Raw genomic sequence first — 22612 nt, 5'->3', positions numbered from 1 at the left:
AAGACGAAAAAAAGGTGGATTGTCCAGAGACAAAAAAAAAGCGGCAAAAATAAAAAAAAAGTGGACAAAGTTATTCAGACAAAAAAAAGCGGATAAAGACGAAAAAAAAAAGTGGACAAAGTTGTCCAGACGAAAAAAAAGTGTCTAAAACTGAAAAATGGACAGAAACAAAATAAAGGGGAAGAGGACAAAATTATCATATACCTTATTGATAAATGTAAAATTTAACAATGATTCCTTCAGATCAAAATATATATGACCTTCATTTTTTTTATATGACATTCTTACTCTATTTTGCTCGAAAGTACACGAATCAATTTTTTCATTCGTCTTTGTCCAAACAAGAAAAAGTACTGTTGAAATTAAGCTTTCATCATCGTCAGGTAAATAAACTTTTTTCTGCGAATTTTTGAATTGAGAACTGAATAGGGTGTTTTTAACATTTCTAATATATTTATTCAATATTTTAAAAGCTGATACTTTATTTTTTATTTTTAAAATGAAGAGGGAAGAAAGCAATTTGGATACTAAAAACTGTAAAAACTGATATTTATTTGATTGATCAAATAATAACATTTGATAACGTGATTATTTTGATACATAATTGTATATTGTAATACATTTGATAGAATGAGTTTGATATAATGATATATATAATTGTTAAAATAATGTATTGATTATGGCTGAATAATCTGATATATTATTATTATTTTAATTAGATTTTGGAAATAATATTTCCGTATTCTGGTAAGAAAATTTTTTTTTGCTTTGGTGAGAATATTTTACAAAAAAAAATGATCATGTAAAGATGATCTACAGTCAATCATAATTTTTAACAATTTCGGCTTTTTTGGTATTGATATACTTTGACATCAAAACTTTTTATTTTTGACATGAAGCTTTAGTTATGGCAGCGTGTATATTTCAGATTATTTGCAGATTTGCGAATTATTTGCAGATTATTTGCAGATTTGTGGATTATTTGCAATTGCAGATTTGCGAATAATTATTCTTCAAAATCTGCAATATTCTGCAATATCGCAAATCGTAATTAATCCGCAATTAGGGTATTGTATTGCGAACACATCTTTAATTTATTGCCATATTAACGAAATTTACATTGATTTAGGAACAAACAAAAGAACAACATATTAATAATCCTACTGAATATTATCAAAATAAAATTTATTCTAATCTTCCCATGCAAAGGTTGCAAAGTCCTCTTACATTATCATCTTTTACTCCTCAATCATTTACACTCCCACGTCAAAAGTTTAGGATCACCTTTAAGATCTGCATAATTAATACCTAAACAGTAATAATTACGTACATGTGTAACTTAAAGGAAAACTATTTATGACGTACGTTGATTAGTAATGTTTATTACACAAAATTTTAGCCTCTTTTTTTTTGTTTAAAAAAAAAAATAAACATAATGGTTAAAACAAAAGAACTAACAGATTTCGAATGTGGAAAGGTTATCAATTATTATGAAGCTGGTGACACTGAAAGAGCTATTTCAGAAAAAACAGGCTATGAAAAAACCACTATCCACAATATAATAACAAAATATCATAAAACAGGTGCTATTACTGTTGCTCCTCGAAGTAGTTGTCCAAAGAAGCTGACTGTAAGGGATAAACGTCATTTTAAGGCTATTATTAACAAAAACTGGCGTAAACCTGAAGAAAATTTAAGGGAAATTTTTACTGCATCCACTGGAAATGATGTCGGCAGAAGTACTATGCAACGAACATTATATGGCATGGGTTATAATAGCTGTACAGCACTGAGAAAACTCAGTGTTAGTGAACGTAATCGAAAAATATGATTAAATTGGGCTCATGAAAGACGTTTATGGACTATAGATGATTGGAAGAAAGTAGTGTGAAGTGATGAATCTCAATTCAACATGTTTCAAAATGATGGAAAAATTCGGGTTTGTCATCTTACAAAAGAAAAATATGATATTAATTGCCTCATTCCAATAGTGAAACATGGTGGAGGTGGAGTTATGATGTGGAGGTGTTTTTCATAGTTTGGATTGGATCCCTTGGTGAAGATTGATGGTCGAATTAATAGTCAAAGGTACATAGAAGAGATACTTAGGTATCACGTGATACCATTTTTAGAAAGTTTTGAAGAAGAAAATTGGGACTATCTGTTTCAACAAGACAATACACCAATTCACACTAGTGCAAAGACGTGAAATTTTATAGAAGAAAGTGAAATAAATTTGCTACCATGGCCAGGGTAAAGTCCTGACCTTAACCCTATTGAACATTTGTGGGATGAGCTCGAGAGGCGCATACGAGCAAAGCAAAATAATCCTAAAAATTTAGCAGAATTGGAGGCACTTCTTCAAGAATGTTGGTTAGAAATTCCGAGTGAAGTTTACCAAAAGCTTGTGGAAAGCATGATTCGTAAAATTAATGTAGTCTTAAAAGCTCATGGGTATCCCACAAGATACTGAGGAATGTTTTTATTATATTTTTATATAGTAAGTTTTGTAAATTAATTTTTTTTATTTACATTTTCATTAAAAATTAAGCATTTTTTATTAAAAAACTTTAGCATTATTTTAATTTATAGTTTTGTGAAGTTATGGGTCAGAAATTATTTTTTTTTTATTATATATAACAAAAGGTTTAATAAAAAAATTTTTTTTATAATTTATTCAATACGAATTTTTTTTCTTTTTCGATACATTACGTGATGTAAACATTAGTCACGTGACTGTGCGATAGTGTTTGATACTAAATTACTGATAATTTATTTTCATTATTTTTAAGTAAGGCGATATAAAGTTAAAAATTCGGTTCTCATATCAAAATTTGCCTCAATTTGATGCGGGCGCGCGGATTTTAATTTTATAGAACAAAAAATTTTAAACCAATAAAATTCGAGATTTATTGTAAATTGTATTATGTATTTATTATGTATTGATTTACATATCAAGTTAATTCAAGTTTTTAGTTCGATTTTCATGAACAATTTAATAAATACAATACGAATTAAGCGTGGGAATTATTTTTTAAATATATAAGTCATAAAGATCTTTGGCGAAAAAAAAAATACTCAAACGAATTTATAAAGCAAATATGCATCTTGCATGTATTATGATATTAGAAATTAAACAATCGTTCTGGTTTCCTTTTTTGACTGCGCCCCTTATAGAAAATTGCATAAATGGAAAATTTTAAAAAACACGTTAAGATATACTTTCTTCAACCTTGTATGAATTCATTTTTTTCTTGAATATGCCATTTGCAAATATTCGCATCTCTAAAGGGTCACGAGTACTCCATGGCTAGTATATCCATCCTCTTCCCTATGAAATGTCATTAAAAGATTTTTTTATGAAGCTTGTTAATAAAGAAATATCTCCTGAATGCAATATTGCTATGACAAGTTCTAAAGAAATAGAACGTATCGAGTTAAGTGAGGCACTAGCTGCTTCTGCAACTCAAGCCGGTCTTAACTGTAATATCATAGAACTTACGAAGGGTGTAGGAATATATATACATTACTGACTCAAAACTGATTTACAACAGCCACTCCAGCATCACAAAATGGCTTTGCGATCTTGATGCAAAATGCACGCAAATCTAAATTGTATTTGCCAACATTCCCACAATCAGGAAATCGTAAGCAAACACTGCGTAATGATCTTGTTGATTGGATTCACAATAATGGTGGAGAATGGTTTACTCAATCATATGCTAATACACAAGGAAAGGAATTTATTGTTAGCTTAACTGAAGCAATTTGGTATATTGATATGCATAGTCACAAGAAACTTGAAGAACGTAGTTTTCATATACCTAATATTTTCCTTGAGTTTTTTGACCGTACAAATTCTGAATCGCATAAGCATTCCCGAAAACTCTTTGATGCAAATGAATTAAACTTACATTGCCAATCTCTTGCTCCATGCGCTACATCATCATGGATGCTAATGGCGAATTTTGACTGGCTCCGTGGTGCATTTGACAATTTCATTGTTGCCATTTTGAATTATACTGGATCAGGGACGATGATTTTATGATGTGATAAAACACAAATTATTTATGTGCTAAAACAAAATTATGCGATTTAATTTTTTTCAAAAAAACTTCACATTATGTGATATTATTTGACGAAATGTGCATATTATTCGAAAAAATGCTTCATCCGTTCATAAAAATGTGAATTTATTTTTGTAATCACGTGGAAATTACAACCATGACATCACAAAATAATTCTGATAACGGCGGAAACTTCAGAAAAAACTGGTATTTTACTGCGGAATATGCGTTTTTAATATAGGAGGTATAAATTATGCGATATTATGCTGTGATAAAACTAAATTATGCATTATCGCATATATTATTCGTTTTATGTGAAATTATGCAATCACATAAAATCATCGTCCCTGTACTGGATATCTTCAATGTCATCGTAATGTTACTGCTGTGAATCATGCATCAGAATCCCATACGATTCATCAATCGAGCAATAACGATCAAAATCCACAAGTGTAACATTTGGGTTACACCTATCGATAAGACCAAATATTACCGTCTTGAACAGTTGCTTAGCAATTTACCACCATGGAAACCAGTTGATATTGAAGAATACTTGCCAAATGATTCTGTGTATGCATGAAAAAAAAATATTAAATTTTGTTTCTGGTTTAAAATTCTAATGCAAAATCCATATTGTAGGCAAAGAATGCGTTACATTCAAGATTTACCTCACGCATTTTCTTTCAAAATTGGAGAATATCGATTTAGTTCTGGAAATAATGCTTTTAATGCAATTTCAATCTGGAAAGTTGATGAACATGTTAATGAAGACTTGATAATTCAAGAAAACACACGGATTGTAATGGAATTGCAGGCTAATGCACCTCATTATTACACAAGAGCAATGCGGATAAACTATCTACGTACATGTGATCTTCTCCTCCCAAAGGCCAAACCATCAGCACTCTGAACAATTTACCGAATGCTAACAGGTGACATTTCTGCGGCTGAGAATGCAATTGAAGCAAAAGTTGATGAACGTGTTAGACTCGCTTTGGAACTTGGAGACCAGAGATTACCATAGATTTACGTGAACATAACGATGGGCAGCCTGGCAAATATAATGATTTTTGGAAAATTACAGCTCAGTTTCTTGCAGGAAAAGCAGCAGACACTGTAACTGCTGTAGATGAACGCAGGCATGACACAGTCATACATCTTGCAACTGCAATCTCAGTGAATGACCTTTTGCACCAAATTAAACATGAGTGTTCATCTAAAATATTGATTCCTAGTGCACAATGGTTACGATTACAATTTTGGCCAAAGAATCCAACATGGCTTAGTAGCCTATAATTTACCGGTCATTTACCTCTAAAATTTATGGTTCAGACACGACAACTACAAGCTAATCATCAAGATGCCCATTATGCATTAGCATTATTTCGATATGAGAAGGAATTTGCAGTGAAATTCCGTGAGATCACAAATATGATTTTTCTAGATGATAAGCATCATTGCAAAGTTGGTGAACCTGGATTTCCTGTTGCTGCAATAGAGAGGGGAAAGAAAGTAGTTGTTAGTAAAGACACCACATTCACAGTAGCCGATTATGATTTTACAAAAACGGGAATTATACCAAGTGTAGTGATGATATGTGACATTCCAGAATCGATCAATGGTGATTTCTATGTGGGAAAAGTACGCATTAGATTAAAGGATCCAATTTTTCAACCTTCCTCACCTCTCCGACATGCAACAGAATTGTTTAATATACTACTTGATGAAAATCTTTATAACAAGCCTGTGTTATGTCTCTATACGGATGGTGGTCCAGACCATCATTGTACATATACCCGAGTCCAACTCTTGTATATTTGTCTTTTTCTTGCATTAGATCTTGATTATCTTGTTGCAGTCCGAACTCCACCACAACATTCATGGAAAAATCCTGTTGAGCGCATCATGTCAATCCTGAATCTAGGACTTCAAAGTGTTGGTTTGATGTGAGCTAAAATGAATGATCAGTCTGAAAATCTAATGAGTAAGTGTGGTACAATGAATGAAATCCGCAAAATTGCAGAGGAGAATCCTAACCTGAAGGAAGATCTAATTACAAGCCTTCAAGCTCCAATTCATTTGATTCGTGATGTGTTTAGTCGTCAAGCTCTTAAAGGTGAGCCTTTCAAAAATTTCCAGCAGCATCAGAAACGGAAATAGAAAGATTTTGGGAAACAATTCAGATTGTAGATGATAGTGTTACTCATGAAGATCGTACTGCAGAACATATAAAATGAAAGGTAAATAAAATTGATTAATTTTTGCGTAAAAAAACTTTCATTAATGTAACTTTGTTATAGGAATATATGCAAGAATTCTTAGAGCACTGTTATAAGTCAAGGCATTACTTTTTTTCAATCAAGAAATGTGGTGAATCAACTTGTACTATTTGCAGTCCTATTCGTTGTTCAACAGAAGATTTTGAACAATTGCATCATTTTTCAGATCCAGTACCTGGTGAAGACTCGCATTACATATCATTTGAAAAGCTATATGGTACACCAACAACAGAAGATCATAGACCTTCGTTTAGGGATGCTAAAGCAAAAAAAAAAGAAAATATGATAACTACAAAAGTGAAACATAGTATGCCCTTTTGCCCTTCTGCTATACGTGCAAAAAATGTTGGTGTTGTTGTAAATTGTGCTGAGTGTGAGAAACCACGTCTATTATTCAGCGCCAGAAAATTGTCCAAAAAGGATAGGACAAGGCTACAAAGTTTCTTAGACACAATCTTCTATACCTGCAGCATGTTATTTCATAATACATGCGATTTGGCAATAACCACACCCGTACCATCAAAGCAACACGATGAAATAGAAAATTTGGATGAGGGGGATGATTGTAATGAAGACGAATCTGAAAACTCAGATGATGAGAATGAATCTGATAACAATATAAAGGATTCTATTCGTGAACTTTTTTCAAGAGTTTTTGTTAATGATTCTTGGTCTTGTACGTCACAGATTAAAAAACCATATTATTCAGCTGGAATCTATCCGGATGTTTGCATTGAGTGTGGAAGCTTAGATATTAACGAAACAGCAGAAGACAAATTCCTACATTGCAGTAGTTGCAGTGATAATACTGCCATTTCAAAGAAACGTCTAAAGTGAAAACAGGGTGGTAAAGATAAGGGAAAGCGTACAAAGATTTGATTTAGACAATTTTTTATTTTTTTTTGATTTCACGTTTAGCAGCGCAGCATGTATATTAAACATTTTGATAAAACATTTAATATTTTAAGCTTAAATTTAAAAACAGTTTTAAAAAAGTTTTAATTTTCAATTTTATTAGTATATTCACGTGAGTTAAATTTGATTGGTTATCATAAAAAAAATTAAAAGTTCGGAGTGTCACTTTATTGACGCGGGCGGGATATGAGAACTGAATTTTTAACTTTGTCTCGCCTAATAATAAATAATTGTTCTTTATCCATTAAAGTAATTATAAATGATTTTTTATAGCTTAAAAATATGTTGGTTTATTAAAAAAACCAATTTTTTAAAAATTTACTGGGTGGTCCTAAACTTTTGACGCGGGAGTGTACACCTTATTCTTACGCACACTCTACACACTCTTTTACTAGTATTCATCCTTCACCCTTTAATTATGAATATTTGCCAAGTATGTAAGTAACTCCTTATTCATTGCCTATAAATTCACACTTTCGTGAAGAATAGAATTTGTTAAATTTACATTTGCCTAATGGATAAAAACAGCAGTTTGTTACTCCTTCAAATAACTATACCTTGAGTCAATGTTATCACAGGACAATGTTCAGAACATATTATACAAAAAAGAAATGATAACTCCTCAAAATTTTACTATGATAACCTTGTTCGATACTTAGCAAAAATATTTAACATCCAATTATGCATAAATATACATAATTTTTGTAGAGTTTTTTAAGTTACAGAAGAGTACAGACAGAGCGTGGACATGTTTAGGATAACCAAAAAAGCTGCAGTCATCAAAAATGTACAACACTGCCTTGAGTAGTAATTCATTTACAAATGTTAATATTAATCCAAGTTCAAATGGGAAAACAAACAGCTTTGAATATTATTTGTTATAATTACCAATAATAAAGTAAAGAATCTAATATTTTGCACCACAATTTAGAATTCAAAAGTTAAAAACTGCAAATATTGAAAAAATAAACATATTTTATTATTTTATAAAATAAAACTACATTTTTTTTTCGTACAGTATTAATACTTAAAAGAAAATCTGGGTGTTTTTTCATTTTTATAAACAAAAAAAAAATTGTTTATTAGATATCAGTATATCATATTACAAAATATTAAAATATTATAAATATTACACTCAAATATCACGCGTCTGGGTCAAGATTAATACAAAAAAGGGGGTGCATCAACTTGCATATAGTTGCATATTTCAATAGGTTAAAATTCATGCATGAATCATGGCATTTGAATCAAGATTTATATTTGCCCCTCTATAGTCACTTCCATTATAGTCACATTCTACTATATAGTCACTAAGTCACACCAGTTGAATGTTCAAAACACTTTATTATTAAAATCTATCCTATATAGTCATAATCTATCTATAGTCACTATCACACCTATCCTCGAAAACCTTATATTAAAAAGAACCATTTATAATCACAGTTATATAAAGAATATATTAAATAACTTGGCATCTAATAATCATACAAAGATGTACCATAGCTTGTTAGAATCGTCTCACTGAGACGAATCGAATGGTAGTAGTTTTATCCCTTTACGATCACTGGCTGATGAGTTATTTAACAAAATGTTAAGCATCAGCATTATTATATTCTTGATTTACGTTTACTGTGCCATTTAACATTTTGCTAAATTTTTCAGTACCTAGTAATTGTAAAAAGACGATTAATAGCTCGTTGGAATTGTCTCATCAAGACGAATTGAATGGTGGTAAGCTCATTTCTCTGCGATTGATATTAACGGAGTTACTACTTAAAAACCATTTAATATTTTTTAATTTCAGAAATTGATCTAGTGATTGGATTTCGATGTATTTTATATCATTAGATTCGTCGCATCAAGACGAATCGAATGGTAGTAAGATCGTCTTTCTAGGATCAATATTGACAAAGTTATTACACAAAACCATTAATATTTTTTTAATTTTGGAAATTAATCTAGTGATTGGGTTTTGATGTATTTTATACCATTAGAACCGTCTCATTGAGATGAATCAAATGGCAGTATGATTATTTATCTACGATTAATATTGGCGGAGTTATGATACAATAAAGTTTTAAGTATAATTTTGGCCAAAATTATGTTAATTTTTAGCCAGAATTATGATATACTAATATAAGAAATTTTTATATAGTCACATCTCTTTATAATCACCAAATATGGACTATCCCAAATGTGTGACTATAAAGAGAGTTGACTGTACCATAAAACATCATTATCTAACATGTAAAAATCATCGGAATATTTATAAAAACATATGGTATAATACTTAAGCAGTAGATTTTGCATTTCAAATTTTATTTAAGTAGTAGGATTTACATTATCTGTTATATTTTATTTTTACACGATAGATTTGCATTGATTAAATATTACGTAACAAAAAATACTGTGATTTTATTAGCTGTTTTATAATGTATAATATTTTATGTAAAATTTCGAAAAAGAGGGGGGTTATGTTAAACATAGAATTGAGTTGGAGTGGCCTAATTAATAAAAAATTTAATAATTATAGTAAATCTGATAATGATGCACAATTTGGTGTAATAATGATATTATAATATTTCTGAATATATACTAATAAGATTTATATAAAAAAAAATGAAATTTAATTTATTAAAAAATTTTTTATTGCCATTTTTTTTGATGTACAAATCTTTTTGCACCAGACCATACATTGTTTATAAAATTTTTTAAAAGAACATTGAATTTGTAAAATAAACAAATTTAAATAGCTTTTCTTAGTGGATTGCCTGTATGATAATTTCTAGCATCTTAAATTATAAAGTAACACAAAAAACATAAAAGATTTCAAGTTGTATTATTGAATATATTCATTAGGTTTGATATAAATGTATTATATATATTTGTTAAAAATCTGGTCCAGTTATTATTAGCTCCTTATAAAGATTGCTATATATGCATTTAAAATTATTTTAAAAATGTAAGTGTAAAAAGTTGATTATATATTATAATATATATATATATATATTTTTTTAATGATTTATATATACTTTATTGATATTAAGTTCATATACCATATAAACAAATTATCATAAGCTATATTCACCCAATAGGATGCGATCATCAAAATATAAATAATAGCAAAACAAATAAAGAAAATAACAACATTAATAAAATACAAATAAAATATAAATAAAAATAATAATAAAATAGAAAAAGAAAAAATAAACATGCAATTTAAAATAAAATTTAAAATAAAAGTAAAAATTAATAGTAAAAAGTAACAAATAAACTAAAATAAAGTAAATATAGAATTAAAAATAAAAATAAATATATAAAAAATTAAAGTTAAATGATCCAAATTATGTTGTTGTTAAATCTATAACAACATTGTTAACAATATTTTTTGTCTTTTTATAAGCCCAACAGGACTCAGAAATATACATATAGGGGTCAGGTGATGATCAAAAATTTTACTATTAGCTGTACGCAAGGGTTTTTTATAAGAGTGGTACGCATTCTTAGCACTTGACATTTAAAAATTGGCAAAAATACGCAAATCAAATTTCTAACTTTAATGTCACATGATTTATTATAACGATTCATTATTTAATAAAATCACTTATTTTAACATTTTTTCAATAATATCTTCTCGTTCAAAATAATTAAAATAGTATCGCTTTTCATTGCCAACTAATCTTAGAAAATTTCCCTCAACTACTACCCCATCCTGTTTAATATGATATACAATATTTGAAGGAATTTGATGTGTAAGGATATAACAACCTTCCTTAATCTTATCAGTAAATAATTCCAAATATAAAGGCATAAATACATGTAGCGAAATATATGAAATATCGTTAAGGTCTTTAATGGCTTCACGAGTATAACAATGGTGATTGTATGCCTCAAAATACAAAGCTTCAACTCGTCCAACGCACATCTGTAAATCATATCGAACAAATACATAATCTCCTATCTCTAATGGAAAATTTGTACATATATTAGCAGTTTCAATATTTGGAACTATTTTTTTTTTAAAAAAAAAATTAATAAAGATTAAAATAAATTTTTTTTTAGAAACATGACTATTATAAAACTTACTTTCAATCAAACCTTCTTGAGCGTTTCTTTTATTTGATTTTTTTTCTTTTTTAGATTTAGCCAATTCTTGAGCATGTAACTGTGCTAATATTATAGCAATATTTTTTCGATTATCTTTCCATCGCTTCTCCCTTTGGGTTACAAATCTTTGTTCTGGATTTTCATTTTTGGTGAAATAAGCAACAATATGACTGGCTTTATTTGGCTGAATTGAACTTACTTCTTCTGTTATTCTTGAACTTGCTCCAACAATTTTGAATTTTTGCTCAAGAGGTTTTGAACTATATGCCTCATGAAGTTTTCGTTGATTATATAAAAACTCAAAATCCAATTTATCAAATAATAAGTACCGATGTGACAAATCAACTGTAATAGTAAATATTAATGTTTAAATTGTTACTTTAAATGATTGTCATGTTTGTTTCTGTATAAAGATGTTACACAGCAAAGTATCCAGTTATATTCATCCTCAAAATTTTTTTTTAAAAAAAAATTAAAATCAAAAAATTTACCGCTATCCCCGTTATTTAATATATACAAGTTATCAGGAGGTTGACTACACAGGTCGAACAGATGTCATTGTCGCAAAATTTGCCTGGAATTTTTCTGGCAAATTGAGAATTATCCCGGTAAATTGAGGTAAATTGTGTTACAATTTTGGGATAATGGAGGACTTACAATTTGGCAAATTTTGTCAAAATGGCGGAATTCCTACAGAATTTCTAATTCAAATGTTGAGAAATTTTTCAGTAAATTATCATTAAATTGTGGGAAATTTTAGGCAAATTTTTAGTAATGTTATGCAAACGAAGTGTAAATTGTGGTGAATTTAGTTAAATTTTTAGTAATTTTATGCAAACGTAATGTAAATTGTGGTGAATTTTAGGCAAATTTTTAGTAATTTTATGCAAACGAAGTGCAAATTGTGGTAAATTTAGTTAAATTTTTAGTAATGTTATGTAAACAAAGTGCAAATTGTGGTGAATTTAGTTAAATTTTTAGTAATTATATGTAAACGTAATGTAAATTGTGGTGAATTTAGTTAAATTTTTAGTAATGCTATGCAAACGAAGTGCAAATTGTGGGTAATTTAGTTAAATTTTTAGTAATTATATGTAAACGTAATGTAAATTGTGGTGAATTTAGTTAAATTTTTAGTAATGCTATGCAAACGAAGTGCAAATTGTGGTAAATTTAGTTAAATTTTTAGTAATGTTATGCAAACGTAATGCAAATAGTGGTAAATTGTAATGTATTTTTAGTAATATTATGTAAATTGTTGAAAATTTAGGTGAATTTTTCAGCAATGTTGTGCAAACGTAATACAAATTGTGGAAAATTGTGGTGAATTTTGCATTTTTTTGGTAAATATTAGCTAGATTTTTGAATAATTTAGTGAAATTTAGGATAATTTCAGACAATTGAGTGAAAATGTTTTACCGATTTTGGACAATTGAGTGTAAACGATATAAATGCAACATTTTCGAAGATAATTTAGTGAAATTTTGCAATAATTTCAGATAATTGAGTGAAATTTTCGGACAATTGAGCGAAATTTAGTAATAATTTTAAACAATTTAGTGTAAACGCCATGACAATTTAAAACACTGATTTATAATCTATTATAATTTTATTTATTAATAAATGCACAATTATTATTATTTAACGATAATCTATATTTATCAGATATCCGATAATCTATGGATAATCTGCACCAGTGCCAAAATAGAAAACCTAAAAAAGAAAAAAAACGAAACATTAATATACGTTTCGTAAAAAAAAATAAATTAAAGAAACATTTCGAAGTTATATACCTTCGAAATGTTGAATTCCATACGTCCAATAAGCCGCTGAACCTAAAAAAGAAAAAAAACGAAACATTAATTTATGTTTCATGAAAAAAATTAAATTAAAGAAACATTTCGAAGTTATATACCTTCGAAATGTTGAATTCCATACGTCCAATAAGCCGCTGAACCTAAAAAAGAAAAAAAATGAAACATTAATTTATGTTTCATGAAAAAAATTAAATTAAAGAAACATTTTGAAGTTATATACCTTCGAAATGTTGAATTCCATACGTCCAATAAGCCGCTGAACCTAAAAAAGAAAAAAAACGAAACATTAATTTATGTTTCATGAAAAAAATTAAATTAAAAAAACATTTCGAAGTTATATACCTTCGAAATGTTGAATTCCATACGTCCAATAAGCCGCTGAACCTAAAAAAGAAAAAAAACGAAACATTAATTTATGTTTCGTGAAAAAAATTAAATTAAAGAAACATTTCGAAGTTACATACCTTCGAAATGTTGAATTCCATACGTCCAATGAGCTGCTGAACCTAAAAAAGAAAAAAAACGAAACATTAATAACCGTTTCGTTGAAAAAAATAAAAATAAAAAATATTTCGAAGTATACCTTCGAAATATTGAATTCTGGTCTGTCCAATGGCCGCCGAACCTAAAAAAAAAAAAATGAAGCGTTAATAAACACTTCGTTGAAAAATAAAATAAAAAAATTTCGAAGTATACCTTCGAAATATTCCCTTTCGTTTTCCCTTTCCCTTTCGTTCTCACCCTTCCCTTTCGTCTTCTCTTTCGTTTTCTCTTTTCCTTTACATTTTTCACCTTCCCCTTTCATTTTTCACATTCCCCTTTCGTTTTTCACCTTTCCCTTTCGTTCTCATCTTTCTCTTTCCTTTCATTCTCACCTTTCCCTTTCATTCCTTTAACCTATAAAAAAACAAAAAATAAACGAAACTTAAATAATGTTTCGTTATATAATAAAAGAACACCCCACCAAATGCCCGGAGTTTCCTTTGTCTCCTCCAATTACTTGGATGGGTTCTTCAATTCATTCACCTTTGCCAAGCACTTTCTTTTTGAACTTCTTAACCATTTTAGTTCCAATTTGGCAGAAGTGGATGTTAAGGTGATCTATAAAAAAAATTGAAACGTTAGTTAACGTTTCATTAAGAAATAAAGAAAAAAATATAAACAAAAACAAAATTCCCTTTATTACCTTCCACCCAAAGTCCAGTTCGTGAATTCGTTCCGGCGTTCCTACAAAAAGTAAAGGAAAGAAACGTTTAATATCGTTTCTTTAAAAAAAAACAATAAATTAAGTTTCGCAATGATTCGTTGCGAAACTCACCGGGTCGTTTCATCCAAACGTCCAGAACCTACAAAAAGAAGGAAAGAAACGTTAGTTAACGTTCTTTTAATAAAAAAAAAATAAAAAATTAAGTATCGCAATGTAACATTGCGAAACTTACCGGTTCGTTTCCATCATTCTAACGTCCGGAACCTACAAAAAGTAAAAAAGAAACGTTAATATAAACATTTCTTATAATAAAAAAAATAAAAATTAAGTTTCGCAATGTAACATTGCGAAACTTACCATCATCCTAACGTCCGGAACCTACAAAAAGTAAAATAAAGAAACGTTAGTTAATGTTTCTTAAAAAGAAATAAATAAAAATAAAGTTTCGCAACACAATGTTGCGAAACTCACCGGTTCGTTTCGAACTCATCATCCAAACGTCCGGCGTTCCTACAAAAAGAAAAAGGAAACTTAGAAACGTTTCCTTACAAAAAAAAGAAAAAAATTTTTTTCTTAAAAGTTTCGAAGCGTACAACAACACGCTTCGAAACTCACCGATTCGCCTTCCAAAGTCGAATATCGAAAAATCTCTACAAAAAAAAAATAGGAAACGTTAGAAACGTTTCCTTACAAAAAATTAAAAAAAAATAATTTTTTTTAAAAAAGTTTCGAAGCGAAACGCTTCAAAACTTACCCTTTCGGTTCCTTGCTTCCCGAAGTCGAATACCAAAAGACCTACACAAAAAAAGAAAGAAAGGAAACGTTAGAAAAGTTTCCTAAAGAAATTAAAAATTTTCAAAAAGTTTCGAAGCATATGCTTCGAAACTTACCATTTCGAATCCCAAAGAAGCATGCCGAAGGACCTACACAAAAAAAAATAAGAAACGTTAGATACGTTTCCTAAAGAAATTAAAAAAAAAACACTGTTTCGAAGCGAACTCGCTTCGAAACTTACCCTTAATTTTCTAAATTTCTGAAATCGAATATCGAGATCTAAAAAAAAAGAGAGTATAGAAAGCGTTAGAAACGTTTCCTAAAAGAAATTAAAAAAAATATATTAAAAGTTTCGAAGCGAACGCTTCAAAATTTACCATTTCGTTGGAATTTTCCGGGAAGGGAAAGGGAAAGGGGAGAGAAAGAGAGGGGAAAAGGGCGAAGGGAAGGGAAATGAAACGAAAAGGGAGGAAGAGAACGAAAGGGAAAGGGAAAATGGAGGGGAGAAAAGGGAAATGAAACGAAAAGGGAGGAGGAGAAGGGAAAGGGGGAAATGGAACGAAAGGGAGGGGGAGAACGAAAGGGAAGGAAAGGGAACGAAAGGGAAAGGGGAAAGAGAAGAAGAAAGAGGACGTGAGAAAAAAAAATTAAGCTTTTGCTAAAAAAAGCTTAATTTTTTTTTTCGTTATACCGCAGCTGAAGCTGCGGTAATTATTAAGTAATATCACGTGACGCACGTGATATATAATTTTATATAAATAGGAGCTTTCCCCCGCCCCAGAATTTTTTTTTTTATTTTAATAATTTTAAATAGATGTATATATATGCTTATATATACATATATATATATCTATTAACTAATACTTTACGAAAAGCCCCTCCTCTGTAAACAGGTAGAGGTCATAAAGTACCTATAGGGGGAGAGCCATTGCTGCTCCCTCCGCCTGTTTATAGTGACAAAAAGAGGGAGTCTTCAGTAGTAAGGTTTAGTATTAAATTACATCACAACACATCGTGTTATATTAACAATGTGTTTAATGTTAAATAATGCGTTTAAAATATAGAGTAAATTTATTCATCGCACGTGCGATGCATCGCCACTTTCCTTTTTTGTAAATTATTTATGTTGATCAACCTGCTTATACATCGCCACCCCCCTTAAAATGGCAATGATAAACATAAAAATTTGCATCGCACGTGCGATAAATAAATTATTTCTAAAATATAAATATTATAAATTTAATAATGTACGTAATTAAATAAATAAAAATTATCATCAATTTTTAATGTAATTAAGTGTAATGCTATGTTATCCAATGTAATTGTAGTATTTTTTTGTGTTTTTTAGTGTAATTCCGCGTTTTTTAGTGCAATTCCGCATTTTCTAGCATAATGTTACATTTTCCAGTATAACGCGAAATTTTTTAAAAAAAAAATGATAATTGTGGTACTTTTTAGTGTAATGCTACATTGTCTAGTGCAATTGTGGTATTTTTTAGTGCAATTCTGAATTTTCTAGCATAATGTTACATTTTCCAGCATAACACGAAATTTTCTAAAAAATATGATAATTGTGGTACTTTTTAGTATAATGCTACATTGTCTAGTGTAATTGTGGTATTTTTTAGTGCAATGCTGCATAATCTAGTATAGTGCTACATTTTTTAGTATAATTTAATGTAATGTGGAATTTTCCAAAAAATGAGATAATTGCGATGCTTTTTAGTGTAATTTGGTGAAATGCTACATTTTCCAGTGTAATGCTATATTACTGAGCATTTTCAAAAAAAAATGTAAAATCTTAACATTCTGACGAAAATGAAACATTTTGACCAAAAAAACGTAAAATTTGCTGAAAATATGCAACATTTGACAGAAAATATAGAATTTTCATAAAAAAATACACCATTTGCAAGAAAATCGGAATATTTGACAAAATTTGAATTTAATTGACAATGTTATAACAATTTTATGAAATGTTGTTACAATGATATCACATTGAAGATAAAATGTGGCATTTTCATAAAAATGCACCATTTGCAAGAAAATTGGAACATTTGACAAAAAAAAAGCAAAATTTGATTTTAATTGACAATGTTATAACAATTTTATTAAATGTTATTACATTTGAGGTAAAATGTGAAATTTTCATAAAAATGCACCATTTGCAAGAAAATTGGAACATTTAACAAAAAAAAAGCAAAATTTGATTTTAATGACAATGTTATAACAATGTTACGAAATGTTACAAAAATGTTACATTTGAGATATAATGTAGCATTTTCCCAAAATTTTATAAGATTTGCTAAATCGGACAATGTTGTAACAATGCTATTCCAAAAAATTGCTCAGCGTAATGCAGCATTTTTCACAATTTCCCACCATTTTCCAGGAAAATGGGGAATTTGCATTTTTTGAATTTTGGACAATGGTGCCCCTTCGACCTGTGCTAATTTCATTTAACTGAGAATGACCTTTAATAAAATTATTATTAGAATCTTGTTCCTCATTACCAGTTTCAATAATAATTCGTCTCATTTCTGAAGAAGCTTCACCAATAGCAGATGATAAATCGTACTCTTCATTATCAATATTTTCATTGTTGGATTCATTAGATTGCTTTTCAATACTAGAGCTTGAAACATCAACTTCATGTGATTCAACAAAGATTTGCGGAACAAATATTTCAATAGAAATATCAGATGGTTGTATTATGCCAACATATTCTGCAAGGTCCCGTGCAAGACAGCGTGAATGTTGAATAATTTTCAGTATTTGCTCATCATCAGGCCATAAGCGGAGTTTATCTATGGATAGTTTGTCCAATTCATCAGAGGTATAGTCAAAAAGATACCCTAGATAATAAATAATATTTTAATTATTATTATTAACAAATTATATTTTTGTTAGTAATTTCATACCTTCACGTACTGATCTTTCCTTATTAAAACTTAACTTTTTATTTCGTAAGGCCTTTGTATATTGTGAAATCTTAGGCAACATCTGAATAAGTTCAGAAAAATCAAAATCTGAATTAATCTGTCTTGCCACACCAAAGAAGTGTTCACATGATTCAGATTTATGTAACCAATGAAGAAAAGGCATTTGAGGATAGTAATCTCGGTGAGCTTTTACAAGTAATACCATTGATTCACAAAGAGAAGTAAAAATAGCAAAACTTTGGTCAGATAGAAAATTTTGCCTGATAGATACATAGTTGGAATATTTTTGATGAAGAGTTTCAATATGAAAACGCCATAAGTGAAGAAAAAAATAACTTGTTAATGCCATTCGTATTCTTTCAACTGGTGAAATATTACGATTTAAATAGCTATCAATAAGTTCTCCTATTTAAAAAAAATGTCAATATATTAATTTACATGATTAATTATTAATATAAATTATTAATTCCAATTTTTTGAAAATATTTGTATTATTTACCCATAACAAATATATATACTGCAAAGCCTTCCATCCCTTCTTTTACTCGAAATTCATGTGTAAGACATTGCTTAAAGTTTGCAGAACAAAAAGATCGATAGGCGGCGGCATCATCTTGTTTATCTAACTTAATTACATCGTTTTTGTACATAATTGAATCATGCTGATTAATTAGGGTAAGAAAATGATCGTATCGAACAGATGATGTTCCAAAAGTTAAAAGCCGAGCTCCAGAAATTATTGCATTTCTGGCTGTCTTTTTTGCATGCTTTGGATCTTGGACTCGAACTATTGGACCAACGTTATCAAAAACGGGACAGGAAAAATGAATGTTTAAGGATGGTTCACGTATAAAAAGTCTTTTAGAAGTCTGAATATCAATTATTGATTGTTGTGCTTGAAATTCAGTAATAGCACCATCAGAACCAATAGATAAAATATGAATTCCAAGTTGAGGTGCGATTTCTTGAATAAGTTTTTTGTGTAATTGGCTAATAGTTTTTGAATTATCATTTCCTTTATTTGGTATTAATGCAATTACAACAGGTGGAAATTTTGGTAATGGAATCTATTAATTAAAAATGTGAAATTTAATATCCAAATATAATTATAACAAGCAATAATTTAAATTAATAATGAAATATTACCTGTAGTATGTAAACACGAACATCTTTAGCAATAGCTTTTTCACTTTTAATTTTATTAATAATATTTGGTATATCTGAATACACGTTGATTGTTGTCTCTTCTTTTGAAAGTACTGAACCAACAATACATCCAAGAGTTGGTGAATATCGAAGACGAGATTTTAGCTTTGTATTATCAGTCATAGCTACTACTGGACCATTATATTGAACTGAATCAATTAATCTTTTAAATCTAGCAACATTCTCATAACAACAATCTGGATTAGTCAAACAGGACCCCGAATATCTAATATAAAGGTCATAATGGACTTTTGGCCAAAAACACCCCTTTTTGCTGAAACTCAAAAAATCGTTTTTTGTAAATATCTCAGCATCCAGTAATTCAATTTTAATGAACTTTTTTTATTTTGTAGCCCTCATTTAGCTCTACAATTTAAAAAAATGTTCATCAAAATTGGACCACTGGATGCCGAGATATTTACAAAAAACGATTTTTTGTTTTTATTTCGAAAAATGGGCCAATCTGCCGAAAGTGTGACTTATGACCTGTTTTGGAGATATCCGGGGTCCTAGTCAAACAATCCTCATCGTTTCTTCTTAACTGCCTATAAAATTAAAGTAAAATAAAATAAAAAACCAAATTTAAATAAATATATATTTATAAATTTAATTAATTATACCGAATTGATTGAATTGTTCTGCCTTCTAAATTTTGACGAAATAAATCTAGAGCCCTTGAACTAAACCCTCCTAATATGACTAAAAAGTTTGTAAATTCGTCACTATATTTCATATTTCTTTTACTTTGATTTTTCATTTTTCTTTCAATAGCATTACCCATCACTTCGCAAAGACCAGTGAATACTGGTACGTCTTTAAAAGCACCTTTTAGTGCTTTATCAGCCAGAGTGATCCACGGATTTTCTGCTTGAATTTCAGATTCATTGTTAAGATTGTTCCAAATGTCACAGAGATCAAAATTTTGTAGAATTTTTTTTAAGGGGTTATATTCCCAGTAATGTTTTGGGGTAAATTTGACATTAACAGGCAATGGTAAAGGACGAGCAATTTTATTGCTCAAATTTTTGTTATATCGAATTGAAGAACATTCGATACATACATTCACTTCTTCAGCAATTCCAGTACAAGTTTTTGCACGAACAGAATTACCTTTAAAAGATTATTAAAAAAATCAATAACTAAAAAAAAAACTAAAATACTTGATAAAATACTTGATAAATACATACTTAATCGATCAATCTTCCATATGGATTCTGCAAAAAGTTGTCGATTTAATTTCCTTTTTTGTTTATGATCCATTTTTTTTCTGCTGAATTTCTGTGAAAACAAATGAGGAAAAAGTTCGCGTGCAACAACTTCAACACGACGACTACCTCCAAATTGTGCAGGAGTTCGCTTAATGTATTTTAATATTTCTTCAGATTGAAGGCCAATACAAATTAACTTCCTTTTTTTAGCATTCCTTGTATCACTTGTTTCTTCAATATTAATATTATCTAAAAATTCTTGATTTTGATCGTTATCATCTATTTCATCAATTCGGATTAAATCATCATCATCCATATCATCATATACATCAGAATCATATTCTTCTTCTTCTTCGGTTTTTTCTATTGGTTTAAACCAGTTATAAAGTGTTTTTTGTCCTTTATCTGCTTTACATCCAGAACGTTGAACATGACGGTTAAGATAATCTTCTTCCCATTTTCGATTTAATTTTATTTTTTTTCCACAAATACACACTACTTTTTTAGGATGTATAACACAAGCAACATATTCATGTTTTGAAAGTCTTTCGAAGCTATATTTCCAACTTGGCATATTTAAGATAAGCAGATAACAAAAAGACAAAGAAAAAAAATTTTTTTTTTCAAACAATAATGCAAGATATATCTCTGATATATCATAGATTGCTGATCAACAGGTTAATTTTTATTCACAACGTGTTCAATTTTATATATATAATATATAATTTTCCAAATTTAGGCTAAAAATACGCAAATGGAATATTTTACATATAATAAATTTGGCCAAAAATATGCAATCTGATGATCAGACTATGGCCAAAAAAGTCTCAAATAATACGCAAATTCAAACTTTACCTCGTATATTGTTACTATGATGGTGACGCATTCCTGTACCCTACCCCTATATATATATTTCTGGGTCCTGTTCTCGCCGTTCCACAACCTCGCAGAAAAAATCTAAGGAGCGTTTTAAGACGCTCAAAGCGAAGCGTATGATGACCGTAAAATTTTTGAAAAGTGGGTATCGTACACAAGGTTCATGGTTGTATTTCTCTAATGGAGTCGCTTGTAGACGGAGTTTTATACTCTCAGAGCTGTCCGGTTCTTAGATGGGTCACCTGAAGATGAGGTCTTGTACCTCCAGGCAGTCTCGGTTCTTAAATGGAACAATCCTGAAGAATGCTTCCATGGACTATCGACTTATTCACTTAGCTTTTGCTAACCACCTATTATTTTTATATATATGTTATGTATTTTTTTTTATTGCTCAGTGAAAGTCGATTGTTATAACAGAGGTCTGGGAATATGCCTTGCATTAGATGCTTCGCAAACCAAGATACAAGAGCTCCAAAATGCTCATCGAAGGATTACTAATGCACTACAAAAGCTCCAAAATGCTCACCAAAGGACTATTAATGCACTCTGGGACGCAGAAGATAGGGTTGAGGAGCTGGAGAATCATGAAGTAGAATCAATTTCTACTCTTCACCGGCAAATACGCAAATTACGATGTAAGTATCTTCCTTATTACTTAAAAATATCTTTGTCCTATTATTTCATATTATTTTATTAACATATCTTTTATTAATTTAAGCAGAAAATCAAGCTCTAAAAAATCTGAGAAACTTATTACGCTCCAACTTACCTAATAATAATAATAATAAAAAAAAAAATCAAAATAATTTTTTTTTTAAATAATTATGTTCTCTTTTTCTTTTATGGTATAAGTATATTTCTATTTGTTAAGTTAAGAAGCACTTAACTAATTTTCCACCTAAGGTCCTAAGTTTATTATCTTTAAGTATATCGTGAAGGTTTAATTCACTTATTTTTCAATGCTTCTTTTTTTTCTTCTCTATCCGAATTTCATTGTTATGAAGTCGGTACATTAGTATATATATATATATATTAAAATTATTAAGTCTGCAGTATTACCGTGACAGTATTATACTTTAAATCGACAAAGATATGCTGTAACCGGCATGGTTATATTTAAAGGAGCAAATTCTGATTTATACATCAGACCTGCGATATGAAAAGCGGATAATACTATATAATAATACAACATCCGAATTTAATATTAGTTTTAT

The 22612-nt window shown here is 29.3% G+C and overlaps 6 protein-coding genes across 6 annotated transcripts; 5 read left to right on the top strand and 1 right to left on the bottom strand.

Moving 5' to 3' along the window:
- Positions 1-1435: 1435 nt before the first annotated feature.
- On the top strand, positions 1436-1831 carry OCT59_014984 (uncharacterized protein; the record flags this gene model as incomplete). Its single annotated transcript, XM_025327215.1, has 1 exon — positions 1436-1831. The coding sequence occupies one exon, from the start codon at positions 1436-1438 to the stop codon at positions 1829-1831; it is 396 nt and encodes a 131-aa protein (XP_025172397.1).
- Positions 1832-3338: 1507 nt separating this feature from the next.
- Positions 3339-4048, top strand: OCT59_014983 (uncharacterized protein; the record flags this gene model as incomplete). The annotated part of the gene is made up of 2 exons (XM_066139690.1): positions 3339-3483; positions 3555-4048. 2 exons carry the CDS (start codon positions 3339-3341, stop codon positions 4046-4048), a joined length of 639 nt encoding a protein of 212 aa, XP_066002543.1.
- A 413-nt stretch (positions 4049-4461) lies between these two features.
- OCT59_014982 (uncharacterized protein) lies at positions 4462-4977 on the top strand (the record flags this gene model as incomplete). The annotated part of the gene is made up of 2 exons (XM_066139689.1): positions 4462-4637; positions 4707-4977. The coding sequence occupies 2 exons, from the start codon at positions 4462-4464 to the stop codon at positions 4975-4977; spliced, it is 447 nt and encodes a 148-aa protein (XP_066002542.1).
- Positions 4978-6373: 1396 nt separating this feature from the next.
- On the top strand, positions 6374-7183 carry OCT59_014981 (uncharacterized protein; the record flags this gene model as incomplete). The annotated part of the gene is made up of 1 exon (XM_066139688.1): positions 6374-7183. The coding sequence occupies one exon, from the start codon at positions 6374-6376 to the stop codon at positions 7181-7183; it is 810 nt and encodes a 269-aa protein (XP_066002541.1).
- Positions 7184-12977: 5794 nt separating this feature from the next.
- OCT59_014980 (uncharacterized protein) lies at positions 12978-13990 on the bottom strand (the record flags this gene model as incomplete). Its single annotated transcript, XM_066139687.1, has 8 exons — positions 12978-13081; positions 13162-13203; positions 13284-13325; positions 13406-13447; positions 13528-13569; positions 13650-13691; positions 13769-13810; positions 13882-13990. The coding sequence occupies 8 exons, from the start codon at positions 13988-13990 to the stop codon at positions 12978-12980; spliced, it is 465 nt and encodes a 154-aa protein (XP_066002540.1).
- A 7775-nt stretch (positions 13991-21765) lies between these two features.
- OCT59_014979 (uncharacterized protein) lies at positions 21766-22220 on the top strand (the record flags this gene model as incomplete). Its single annotated transcript, XM_066139686.1, has 2 exons — positions 21766-22033; positions 22117-22220. 2 exons carry the CDS (start codon positions 21766-21768, stop codon positions 22218-22220), a joined length of 372 nt encoding a protein of 123 aa, XP_066002539.1.
- Between the last annotated feature and the right edge of the window lie 392 nt (positions 22221-22612).

This window comes from Rhizophagus irregularis, chromosome 23, assembly GCF_026210795.1.
Source record: "Rhizophagus irregularis chromosome 23, complete sequence".
NCBI lineage: Eukaryota > Fungi > Glomeromycota > Glomeromycetes > Glomerales > Glomeraceae > Rhizophagus > Rhizophagus irregularis.
The sequence above is the reverse complement of the archived record's forward strand: the minus strand, read 5'-3'. Positions and strand labels throughout refer to the sequence as shown.